We start from the raw sequence: 12,942 nt of genomic DNA, 5'->3' as shown, positions 1-12,942 counted from the left end.
TGTATATGCCTTCATGTGATGTACAGTTGAAACCATAAGTTTACATAAACTATCTAAAAAGACACATATGCATGTTTTTATCACTATCTGACATGAAATCAGAATAAACCTTTCCTGTTTTAGGTCAATTAGGATTACCAAAATTATTTACATTAGCCAAATGCCAGAATAATGAGAGAAAGAGAATATTTTAAGGTATTTTTTATCTCTCTGTATCATTTGTGATGTATATACAGCAGTCTCTGTGACCACTATGTGATATATACACAGCAGTCTCAGCATCGCCTATATGATGTAATAAGCAGTCTTAGTGTCTTCCTTGTGATCTATACAGTGGTCTTGGTGTTTCCTTTGTGATGTACAGTATATAGAGCAGTCTCGGTGTCTCCTATGTGAATTATATACAGCAGTCTCTGTGTTTCCTATGTGATGAATACTCCAGACCTTTTACTACTTGAGTTCTATAAACGTCACATGAGCAGTAATGAATTCCTCACTGCAAAGAGACATTGATTTTGTAAGTTTGCCCACTGACAAAGAAATGAACAGTCTATAATTTTAAGGGTAGATTAATTCTAACAATGAGAGATAGAATATCCAAAATAAAATCCAGAATATCACATTGTATAAATGAAATAAATTTATTTGCATCTTGCACAGAGATATAATTGTTTGATCCCTCTGGCAAACAAGACTTAATACTTGGTGGCAAAACCCTTGTTGGCAAGCACAGCAGACAGACGTTTTCTGTAGTTGATGATGAGGTTTGTGCACATGTCAGGAGGAATTTTGGTCCACTCCTGTTTGCAGATCATCTCTAAATCAGTATGATTTTGAGGCTGTCGCTTGGCAACTTGGTGCGTCAGCTCCCTCCATAAGTTTTCTATGGATTTAAGGTCTGGAGACTGGCTAGGCCACTCCATGACCTTAATGTGCTTCTTTTTGAGCCACTCCTTTGTTGCCTTGGCAGTATGTTTTGGGTCATTGTCGTGCTGGAAGACCCAGCCACGAGCTATTTCTAATGTCCTGGTTGAGGAAAGGAGGTTGTCACTCAGAATTTTATGGTACATGGCTCTGATGCACCCACGGGGTCAGGGGTGTTGACTCGTCACTGGGCCAGTATAAGGGGGTTTGGGATATCACAGCGGCCTGGTCCGGTTTCGTGACCCCGTCGGTGTCAATAAAGATGGAGGGGTTATTTACAGGCGAGAATAGAGTTTGTCTTCGTAACACCACCTGTGGTTTGTGGCTAACATAGGAGCCGCCGCAGCAGGAGGTATCTCCTGGGGCAGATGGAAGTGCAGTTAGGTTGGTACAGCTTTCCACAGGCAGAGCTCAGGGCCACAGGGAGGTTTGGAGTTGTAGTCTCCTGCTGCTGTACAGCTAAGGCGCGGGAGGGATTGAACGACACAGGAGATGCAGTTAAAGTTCTTTACTAACTGAGATGTCACCGCCTTTGGACTGCCGGACTCCGCTGTCATGGGCTCCAGCCAATCCTGGATAGTTTGGAGGTCAGAACCGGTGTTTCTTTCTGTAAGTCCTTCCTACTTGCGCTGTGTTGTGTGAGTCCCTGTGGCTTGAAGCTACATTGGGACCCGAGTCCTTGGATGGGCTCCGTTCCTGTCCCGTATGGCAGGCAGCATGAGTCCATTACTGGTGCCACTCTTTTGTCATGACTCCTGGCTCCATATGCTGTTGTGCTCTGGGCACTTTGTGTGGGCCAGAAGACTTGAAATCCTCTGCCCGGCGGATTCTGCTGGTACGACTTGCAGTACCCACCAGCCTAGGGCTCCGCACCCTGTTCTGTGCGCTCGGTCCTGAGGGAGCTATGGCGCAGCTCTCCCTTCAACGACCATGTTCTCCCCACGTCTCACTTGTTCCTTGTTGCTGACTAACTGCCTGTGTGTGTCGCCTTGCTCCCAATTGTGTAGCTCCACCCCCCCGGGTTGCTGAACTAGTGGGAGGGAGGTCCCATACCTTGTGGTGACCATCCAAATGACCCTACCATAACTCAGTCCTAGTGAGAGGGCAACTAACTGTGTGTTTTGGGGAATTGTGGTAGTTTACTGGCAATGACCTCCTCCTTACCTGGGATGAATACTGAACCCCTGGTGAGGCGCAGTACCCTGTGGCGACTGAAGCCTCAGGGGCGCCACAGTTCCATCCATTGTCCCATTGATGCGGTGAAGTAGTCCTGTGCCCTTAGCAGAGAAACACCCCTAAAACATAATGTTTCCACCTTCATTCTTGACAGTGGGTATGGTGTTCTTTGGGTCATAGGCAGCATTTCTCTTCCTCCAAACAGGTTGAGTTAATGCCAAAGAGCTCAATTTTTGTCTCATCTGACCACAGCACCTTCTCCCACTCACTCTCAGAATCATCCATTGGCAAACTTCATTCAAACTTCAAAATCATCCATTGGCAGTTCATTGGCAATTTTTTGTCAGGCCTGCACATGTGCCTTCTTGAGCAGTGGGACTTTGCAGGCACTTCAGGATTTTAATCCATTACGGCATTATGTGTTACCAATGGTTTTCTTGGTGACAGTGGTCCCAGCTGCCTTGAAATCATGAACAAGTTGCCCCCGTGTAGTTTTAGGCTGACTTCTCACCTTCCTCATGATCCTGGATACCCCACGATTTGAGATTTTGCATAGAGCCCCAGATCGATGTCAATTGACAGTCATTTTGTATTTCTTCCATTTTCTTACTATTGCACCAACAGTTGTCTCCTTCTCACCCAGCGTCTTACTTATGGTTTTGTAGCCCATTCCAGCCTGGTGCAGGTCTATGATCTTGTCCCTGACATCCTTAGAAAGCTCTTTGGATTTGCCCATGTTGAACAGGTTAGAGTCTGACTGATTACTTCAGACTGTGGACAGGAGTCTTTATACAGGTGACAATTTAAGACCGCTGTCTTTAATGCAGATAACGAGATGAATAGGCGCGTCGCACTGGTCTGTAGGATACAGAATTCTTAATGGTTGAAAGGGAATCAAATACTTATTTCTCTCTTCAAAATGCAAATAAATTTATATAATTTATACAATGTGTTTTTCTGGATCTTATTTTGGATATTCTATCTCTCACCTACCCTTAAAATTATGGACTGTTTATGTCTTTGTCAGTGGGCAAACGTATAAAATCAGAAAGGGATCAAATACTTACTTCCCCCTCTGTACATCTGTCTTCACAACTTACTGCTCTGAGGTTTTTTTTAAAATTCATCACAGTGCCGATTGTGCTGCAGATCAAAGCTGGAATAGCTGTTGCAAGTATCAACAATATCAATACCACCTAACATCACAGCCTCACCAAAGAGAAGCAGTTCCAAGAGCTCCAGCCATCACATGAGGAATAAGTTAATTAATAGTGATGGGCGAACAAGCTCGCCACTGCTCGATACTCGATCGAGCATTGGGGTGTTTGGGTAGACTCGATACTCAATCGAGTATCCCTGGTGTTTGAGCACCATGCTGAAGTCCCCACCCCGCATGTTTCGTGATTGTAGTTCAGCCACTAAACATGCAGAGATTGCCTGCCAATCACGGAAATGCTGTAGCCTTGTTGGTTTCTGTCATTACTGTGATTGGCCAGCCGCATCGCGTCATCAGGTCTATATTAGAACTGGTGGTACACTTCTCCACTCACTCCATCCAGGACACAGTGCAGGGATAGCTGCTGCAGGAGGCATAGTGTATTAAAGTGATTATTGCCTTACATTCCTTGCTGCTGCAATGTATTAAAAAAAAAAACATTTTATTCTGCTCTTAGCTGCATTTGCTGTGGGGCTAGTTGCTGAAGAAGGGCCAGTTTAGAAGTGAATGTCCCACTGATGGTGTTGCACACAGAGGCTGTGTCCTATGGCAAACTGCCTGCTGTTGGAGCACAACAAACAAACTCATCATATAGACCTAGCTGCCTGTCCCACTTTGCAGAGGATGGTGCGGGATACCATTGTTGAAGCCAGAACAGTACGAACACGTGGTGGGTTGGATGACAGATAATGCTTCCAGTCTGTTTCCCAGCACCATCAATTGTATGCAGTGATGCCCAAATATTTGATCAGCCATTGGCAGAAGAAGATGATGATGAGACACAGTTGCCAACAAGTCATGTTGTTAAGTCAACACGTCAGGAGGAAGGCCAGAGTGCGAAAGTTTAAGATGAGGTGATGGACGATAAAGTCACTGACCCAACCTGGGAAGGTGGCATGCAGAGTGAGGACAGCACTGCAGAGGGGGAGGGATCCGCAGCACCAAAACAAACTGGAAGAGGCAGTGGGGTGACCAAAGGTAGTAGGCATTATACAGTTCACCATAGCACACATATGTGACAAGTTCCCAGGCCAAGGATTAGGCATTCCCCAATCTGGCGCTTTTTGAAAGAAAGTACGTACAATAAAAAAAGGGTCATTTTCAATCTGTGCCATACCAAAATCGGCAGAAGCCTGACTACTACTGGCCTGACCAACACGAGCATGCTCAGGCATATGCTATCAAAACACCAGACTAGATGGGCTTAACGCCTGGGTCCACAATCAGTGTCTGCGGGTGACACCACTGCCTATTCCTCTGTGCTACGTGCTTGTCAATCTCCTGTCCAGGATGAAGACGTGTATGCTTCCAGCCCTGCACCCATTGAGGCACATTTGCAAGCACCATCAGCAGCCATTTCTGGTTCTTTGTTCCTAAGAAAAAGACTAGTGGCACATTTTTCTTAGATTACAGGGTTTTGCCTTCTGATTGAGCACTCCTGCTCTTCAGACTCAGGCGATTTTAATTCTCCATTTGCAGGTTTTTATCCGCCTATAAATTGTAGGTTTTTTAACCCAAAGAGAGGCATTAGTTTGATAGGTACCCAACAAAAATACCGCTGGCTGTTGGGTTCACATAAAATCTGGTCAATTTTGTGTCCTAAGTATTTCAAGTTTTGCATGTTTTTTCATAGCAGTAATGCATGTCTATATTCCCATATTCATTATTCCACTTATCTTAACACTGCAGTGTGCAGCTGTCTCATTTTTGTTCCTAGGGTTCTTTGTCCCAGCATAGCGTGCAGTTGTCCCTACACCAAGCCTTGGAATGCATGCAAAAATTCTCAGCCACCCAGCCAGAGGCCAAAACAATAAACACTTGCACTTAGTGCTTAGACTTTACCACTGTAGGAGTCCCACTCTTTTTAAAATTGTAAAAAAAAAATATTGTGAGACTCTCCTCTACATGTCTTCCAGGGTGTATTGCCAACCCTCCTTCAAATTTTTGCTAGGCCTTGCATTTATTGCATAGACTTTACCATTGTAAGAGTCCCACTCTTTTAAAATTGTAAAAAGTATTCTGAGGCCCTCCTCTACGTGACTTCCAGGGTGTATTGCAATGTCTCTACTGAATTTTATCAAAATTATTGTGAGGTCCCTCTTTATGTGTCCTCCAGGCTGTATTGCAATCTCTCCTTTACATTTTTGCTAGGCATTGCACTTAGTGCATAGGCATTACCACTAAAGGAGTCCCACTCTTTTTATATTCGTAAAAAAAATTATTCTGAAACTTTGTTCTACGTGTCTCCTAGAGTGTATTGAAATCCCTCTTTTATTTTATTTCTAGGCCTTGCACTTAGTGCATAGGCTTTACCTCTGTAGGAGTCACATTCTGTTTAAAGTTGTAAAAACTTTATTCTGAGGCCCTCCTCTATGTGTCTTTGAGGTAGTATTGCAATCCCTCCTTTAAACTTTTGCTAGACCTTGTAACTAGCGCATAGGCTTCACCACTCTAGGAGTCCCATTCTTTTTAAAATGGTAAAAAATGTTTTATAGGGCCCTCCTCTATATGTCTTCCAAAGTGTATTGCAATCAAATCCTTTAAAAAAAAATACAGTGAAATACGGTGAGAGATGGTCCTGCTATTAAGGATATGTTCATGCGCTGTACTCTTGCTGTGTTTTTTTGTACTGTTTTTTTCACGAGTGTTTTGAAAATTAAAGGCTGATTTTTACAGTACAAGCAAAAGCTAGGAGATTTTATAAATCTAATGCACACAATTGTTTTTTTCCCTGACTTTTTAAAAGAAGCAGCAAGTCAATTCTTTCACCATTTTGCTGCATTTTTGCAGCATTTTTTTTTTCAACATTTAAAGCAATGAAAGTGCACAAATTCAGCAAATTTGCTTCATGTGACCATTGTCTAAGGCAGTAGTTTTACACACGGGGCTCCTGAGTCTGCTTCCTGCGGCCTGCAGGCACGTTGATCTCTTGGCGATCGTGGTTAGGACACGGACTGCCGCTTTCAGCACTTTATTTCACTTAACTGTATTGCTGGTGCCACGCAGTGAAGCTCTCTACAGCTATACCAATAGCAGCCACTTGTGTATCAGAGGCCAGCAGCTGATGTAGGTGTATGACGTCAGCTGCTTGTCTCTCATTGGCTGGCTGCTGCTATTGGTATAGTTGCAGAGAGCAACTATACACAAGAATAGCACATGGATGACACACTGATTACACTGCTCTCATTTTTTTACATACAGGTTTTATAAGGATGTATGAAGGAGCCCTATAGATAGGTCCCTAACCGGGAATTCCACCCATGAATGCAGAATGACATTTTGAATTTATGTGCAGTTTCTGAAAAATATGATTTTTTTTCTCTTCAGTGACTTAATTTGCAATGTTCATCAATATCTCCTGCTGTTTGCCCTGAAAATAAAAGTGAAAATGGAATGCAACTTCAGTGCCGCTTTGCTTGTGGTTGAACCATACTGGAAACAGAGGTGAATTATACTTCATCAGTTTATGAATTATGTCATTTTACAAGAGTTTAGAGAGTAACTTTGTACCTTCACAAATTTAACATTTCTTTTAAACCGTGTGAAGAATCTATTACTATATTATAAGTTCATTAAATATTTATTTAATTGTAATGAAGTCGATTAGATTGAGAAAGTGTTACAATCAATATTATTCTAGATTCTGGGATGAAAAACCTGTTTGTTTGGAAACCTGCTTTGAAGAGCTTGCTCATATTCGGCTTACGAGAGGCCAAAGGATAAAGCAAAAATTTGACAAAGAACAGCTTGGCTCCAAAAAGCTGTCAGTGCAGGTAAATATAGTTTGTGCTCTAAAAGTACCGGTATTTTATATGTCACACAGTTTATTTTAACATACTGATTTTTTAGATTATGGAGGAAAAACTGCTCTGTGAGTCTTGTAGAAAAAAAAAGTAAATTATTTATTTTCTTTATACTAATTCCAAACTTTAAAAGGCCATTTGGGATGCAAATTAATAAATTTTACCATTAAAAAATGAATTATGGTATCAAACTTTGATGAATAATAAAACAAAATGACATCCTACCCAAATAATCTGGTAAAATCTGCAAATCTGGTACATGCACACGACTTTTCTTCCTACAGGTCAATGCGCCTCTAAATCCAGTAGTATGCTTCCCAGCTTCAGAGGCTCACTGAGCATGTCCAGAAGCAAAGAAGCTTGATCTTTGGCTCCTCCATTTGCATCAGGCTTCTTCAATGCTTCTAGACATGCCCCAAACCACCTTTAGTAGCAATATCATTTTGTGACTTTAGTTTCTCACATCACACTGGATGCATTTTGGCCCACTTTTCTTTTCACTGCTGATTTAAAGGGTTGTCCAGTCAGAATATATTAAAGACCTATTTGCAGATAAGGTTATAAGCATTAGATCAGTGAGGGGCCTACACCAATCAATGATTAGGAGTCACGTACGGGTTCTCTGCAGCTACTATGTAGAGAGCTATGGCAGAACTGAGTTATATATCATTACAAACCCATTCAGAACTTATCTCAATGCATTCAATGTGAGATGAGATCTGGAAGGATTTGTAATGTTATATAACTCAGCTCTGCTGTATCTCTACACAGTAGATGAGGAGAGGAGGGTGTGGTTTTATTCTCTATATGATGCTGTCTGCTTATGATTGGTCAATCCCATACAGGAGAAGAAATACACGCCCCCAAAGACAAATCTCTGGTAACACCCAGATGAACTCTAAAAAATTATAACCTAAACTTTACTTGTTAATATCTCTGCAACAGTGGCGAAAAATTAGGAAATATAACATATGTTTTATTCATTTTCTCAGGCACTATTCCATGATTATTCCAGTGTAGCATACTCTATACTATATAGTTTAAGATTCCATGAAACCAATCTGCAAAAATATTTTTTTTCTTCTGATATTTGCAGATTTATTGGAATTTAATTATACTTGGTTATAAGTATTTATCGTATTGTCTATAAGTACAGTTTGATAACCAATTGGGCATTTATCTGTATGTCATTATAGCTAGCTTTTACAGCCACTGTATTTTATTACACAAATTTTTACAGGAGGACAACATTTTTTCTCTACTTAAGAGACAGGAAGATGCAAGAGACCTCTTATTTCATCTCTTGCAAAGCTGCAGCCATGAGGAGCTCCAGGAGCCCTCATCTAACTTGCTTAACAAACCATCTGAAGAAAATATGGATCTAATAAAGAAAGGTAAGAGCCTACACAACAGCTTTGGTTTGGTCAGTGAAAAGTTTGGCAAACAATAATTAGTCGCACATTCACAGCAAGGCTGATGATGTGAGCTGATACTTTTAATTACAACACCTGAATAATAACTTTATTTAAATTACAAATAATTTGCAAGATTTATTCATTGTTAAGGTTTTGCCTTCTCCAGTTTCTGAAACAAAAGTAGAGCGAAACCCCCTACGACAACTTTTCCTCCTTGCCATGACGGTGACAAAGACATGTTTGTTGGATAATCGTGAAATGGTGACTTGGGGAGACTGTGCAGAGAGACTCCTCGTAAAAGTACAGTTGAAACAGGAGTTGGAACTGAGAGACCTCATCCAGGAGTTATCTAGAGGGGTGAGTTATTTTATTAAAGTAGTTTTTTCTAAAAGTATTAACATTATTATGAAAGTGAAGTAAAAATGAAAACACCTGAAAGAATGAAGGTTCCAAACTGTTCGATTGGAACATCAGCTCCACCAGCTGCCCTCAGCTGCACCACACCAGCTCAAGGGCACCTAGCTGAATGTTGCCCAATCCATGTCCCGCTGAGGAGACTCAACCCAGCAAGGACCCATATTACACCACTCAATTGCACCACCAGGGGTAACCCGTTCTTGCACTGGTTCCCCCCTCACTGTTTTGTGCAAACCCCCACCTTCAAATACCCACCTCCTTTCCCCCCTTTTCTCCACGTTGGTTCACCGAACCCCAACAGGGTGGGTGGGCGGGAACGATTCTGGTCGACCTCCAGGTAAAAGTGCCAAAACCCCTGAGGACCTAACTTATATATAGTGCCCCCAAATGCCACCACTTAACCAATGAAAGTCCCCCAAATCCCAACTGACCCTAAAGCTCCACCCTGCACTTTTCCCACACAAAAGTAACACCACAAATTAACACCAAAACTGAGACTAAGGCCTAGCATCCATCCTCAATCATGCTGCCCTCCCTTGAGCCCATTCGGGGCAATAGTCTGGGCTGTTCCTTTGTAAAAGCCACTTCTGGGTCACGCAGAGTGCAGTTTGACTTGGAGAGTCTACAGTGCGGTGATGTCACTGGGAAGAGGAGCAGAAGAGGGCTTGATCCCGGAGAAAGCATCAATGGAGGATTATATTAATACACTCACACTACACCTGTACATATACAAACATTTAATAAAAAATATAGACTGTAGGGCTTCTTTAAGATGCTGTGACATGGTCTAACAGAAGGATGGGAAACCATTTTTATTTTTACAATGTATCTTACTTGCATGTATCTTTCTTACTACTCAATATCATCTGAAAATCATCAATAATTCATAACATTTATTATTGTATTTCTAAAATGTTCTAGTGGAATAATGATGATCAAAGTGGTCAGCAAATAAAAGAACCAGTCCTAGAAGGAAACGATCCCGTGTCATACCTTATTCAACTACTACAACCAATGACACCCAAAGAGCAGTTCAATTTAGAGCAGTTTAAAGCTGAGGTAAGAGGCTGCATCATTCATTGAATTGCAGTAACAATGCCTCATAGCAATATCTGTTTATAAGAAAGCATCAATCCTTCATATTTTACAGCTTGTCTCTAGCCTAGAATGTGTGAAATTGGAGGAGGAAACGGATAACAAAAATATCACTGAAGCTTTTAACAATCGGGGAATGACAGTCAACATTAGTAAGCAAGAAGAAAACAAGAATATATCAGTAAATGACAGCAACGCAACATTTGTAGATCAGCAAAAAAAAAATGTCCACCTAAAAAGACCAGAAGAAAGTTCTATCAAGGAAAAGCTCCAGGAGAAAGTCCATACAAGACAAAAGGTTATGGTTTCTTCAGTGCTAAAGGAGCATGAAAAAGAACAAGGACATCAATGTGAAAGCTGTAAGAAAAAAAGAAACTTACTGATAGAAACTCCAGGATGGGGAAGCAATAAAGTAGCAACCTTTAAGCAGAGTGAAGAGTGTGAGCAGACAGAGAATAAGCCTTTTGAGCAGGTAGGACAATTGACTTAGACTTGCTGTGTGTGTGTGTGTGTGTGTGTGTGTGTGTTTTTCTAGATTACAAGCATTTCATTATAACAAGGGGCATAACTAGTAATCACGTTGATCAAAGTGGAGCAGCATCCATTAACACTAATAAAAACAGTTATTTTATATATACCATATCAATATACACTGATGAGCAAAAGAGTAACAATGTTTTCAACTGTTGACTTTCAGGCACCATATCTCAACATCCACTACAGCTCTGATTGTGAAACTACGATAACTTTATAGACAATCATCTTGGCTATCTCATATATAAATTTGACTTGCAACTATGTAGCACATGATTAGTTATGCAGGTTCTTGTTATGTTACTGGATTGCTACTGTTTTGCTCGTACAAATCTAAATTTTAATTCTAATAATTTTGTTAGCATTTTGTAAATCCGCTTTTGCCTTTCAACACTGCCTGGATCCTCCTGGGCATGTTCTCCATCAAATTCAAGCATGTCTTGACCAAAATCTGATCCAAGGTCTCTTCTACACAATGTTGGTGCATAGTGGTCGATTCATTTTGGTATGTACATCTTTTCCTTCAACTCTACCCACAACTGTTTAATTGGGTTGAGGTCTTGGGACTGTGGGGGCCAATTCAGCACCTCTTCTTTATTGTCATTGAACCATTTGTTTTCCAGTCTCAACATACAGTATGCTTTGGGTCGTTGTCCTACCGGAACACTGTTGTCCTTTTCATACCCATAGTACTAGAGTGTATGAAGTAACTCGTCTTGTAGGATACTCATATATAGCTTAGCATTGAAACCATCATCAATCCGGTTCAACTATTCAATGCATTTGGCTGTGAAACAAACCCATATCATCAGGTTTCCTCCTCTGGACTTAACAGTTCTTTCAATTTCTCCATCAGTTAGCCCATTTTCACCTTGTTTCTTCCAGATTCAATTACTCTCATCAGAGCCTAGTCTATTGACTTTCATCTTATCTCTACAAATCACCCATTTCCAGTCTTCTACTGTCCACTTTTGGTACATTTTGGCAAACTTGAGCCGACGCTTCTTATGATGATATTGAACTCAAGGCTTCTTCACCTTTTTTCATGAGACCAAAACAGATTTGTGTAACGTGTGTCACAGGGTGTTTGCATGAGCATCAGTCATCTCACTATTGTGAAGCATATGAGCTACCTCCACTACCGTGTTTATCATGCCAGAACTGATAGACCTAGTGATGAGCCGATTTGTTGACTTTGATATTTTGCCTGGACGTCCACTTCTTGGCTTTTAAGTGGATTAATGGACATCGTTTCGTATTCATAAAAATGTCATGGCACTCAGAGGATGCAGTTTGGCAATTTTCTTGACCGGAAGACCGCTATCGATGAGCTGGATGATATTTCTCTTTTTTTGAGAAATCTTCTTCACATCTGCTCCTCAGTTTGAATTAGTGAATGTTTGCTAGGGAATCAACCTATTTGGCAATGTGAGAAAAGGTTGTAATTTGTAGTATGCAGGAAGAGAAAGATTTTTACACCAGGAGCAAAACGACAACAATGCAGTGGCATGACATAAATCTGCATAACTAATCATCTGCTAAGTAATTTCAATTCAAATTTATGTATAAGCTATTCAAGAGAATTGTCTACCAAATGTAGGTAGTCTCATGTTTGAAACTATAGTGTATGGTGAGATATAGAGCCTTAAAATCAGACGCTCAACACATTGTTACCCTTTTGCTTGTCAGTGTAATGAAGATCAGCTCACCACTAGTGTGTTGAGGACTCTGAGATTGTTTGGACAACTGCCTGGATCTACAAACTTTTTGATTCTGAATATAGACTATAAAGAGATGATCCCATAAGGCATAACATTCATTTCATCATAATTAAAATAAGATATAAAAAATATTGGAGCACATGAACTGGGCTACATGTTTTGGCAGCTTGTGTCTTATTCATGGCCAACAACTACATCAATATATTGGCTTTTCTCTCATAGGACCCTTCAGATGAGCTAGCCTCACAAGTGATGGAAGCCACAGAGAATCTTATAGCAGGCTTAATGATACTTAAAGCAAAAGTGGAAGAAGTTTATATTAAAAGAGGACCAGATGAACATTCACCTCAAAGGCCTACAGGGAGTGACACAAAAGCTGTAAGTGTTTGATATTGGAAGGCTATGGAAATTACAGTCTCAAAATAAAGATATAAACGTATTAGAGTTCTGTGTAGTTTTCATACCATATTTGTCACTTCATTCTCCTACTTTCTTGTAATCTGATTAATAATAGTTTCTGAATTCAAGTCTAGAAGAAACCATTTTTGCCTGGAAGACATCCCATGTCATAACTTTTGTTCTATTTTTCTAACTATGTAAAGCAATGAAAAAGAAAATCGGCACATCCAAAAATATGTGAA

At 40.7% G+C, this 12,942-nt stretch overlaps 1 protein-coding gene across 1 annotated transcript in view; it reads left to right on the top strand.

Annotated features, from left to right (window-relative positions):
• Window positions 1-12,942, top strand: part of LOC142302463 (uncharacterized) — an 81,669-nt gene that overhangs the window by 64,921 nt on the left and 3,806 nt on the right. The window contains exons 12-18 of the mRNA XM_075343526.1: window positions 6,644-6,760; window positions 6,957-7,089; window positions 8,360-8,513; window positions 8,701-8,891; window positions 9,873-10,010; window positions 10,102-10,518; window positions 12,524-12,679. Coding sequence (XP_075199641.1) covers window positions 6,644-6,760; window positions 6,957-7,089; window positions 8,360-8,513; window positions 8,701-8,891; window positions 9,873-10,010; window positions 10,102-10,518; window positions 12,524-12,679 — 1,306 coding nt within the window. The remainder of the gene's footprint in view (window positions 1-6,643; window positions 6,761-6,956; window positions 7,090-8,359; window positions 8,514-8,700; window positions 8,892-9,872; window positions 10,011-10,101; window positions 10,519-12,523; window positions 12,680-12,942) is intronic.

The sequence above is a fragment of the Anomaloglossus baeobatrachus genome, chromosome 4 (assembly GCF_048569485.1).
Source record: "Anomaloglossus baeobatrachus isolate aAnoBae1 chromosome 4, aAnoBae1.hap1, whole genome shotgun sequence".
In the NCBI taxonomy this organism is placed as follows: Eukaryota; Metazoa; Chordata; class Amphibia; order Anura; family Aromobatidae; genus Anomaloglossus; species Anomaloglossus baeobatrachus.
The sequence above is the reverse complement of the archived record's forward strand: the minus strand, read 5'-3'. Positions and strand labels throughout refer to the sequence as shown.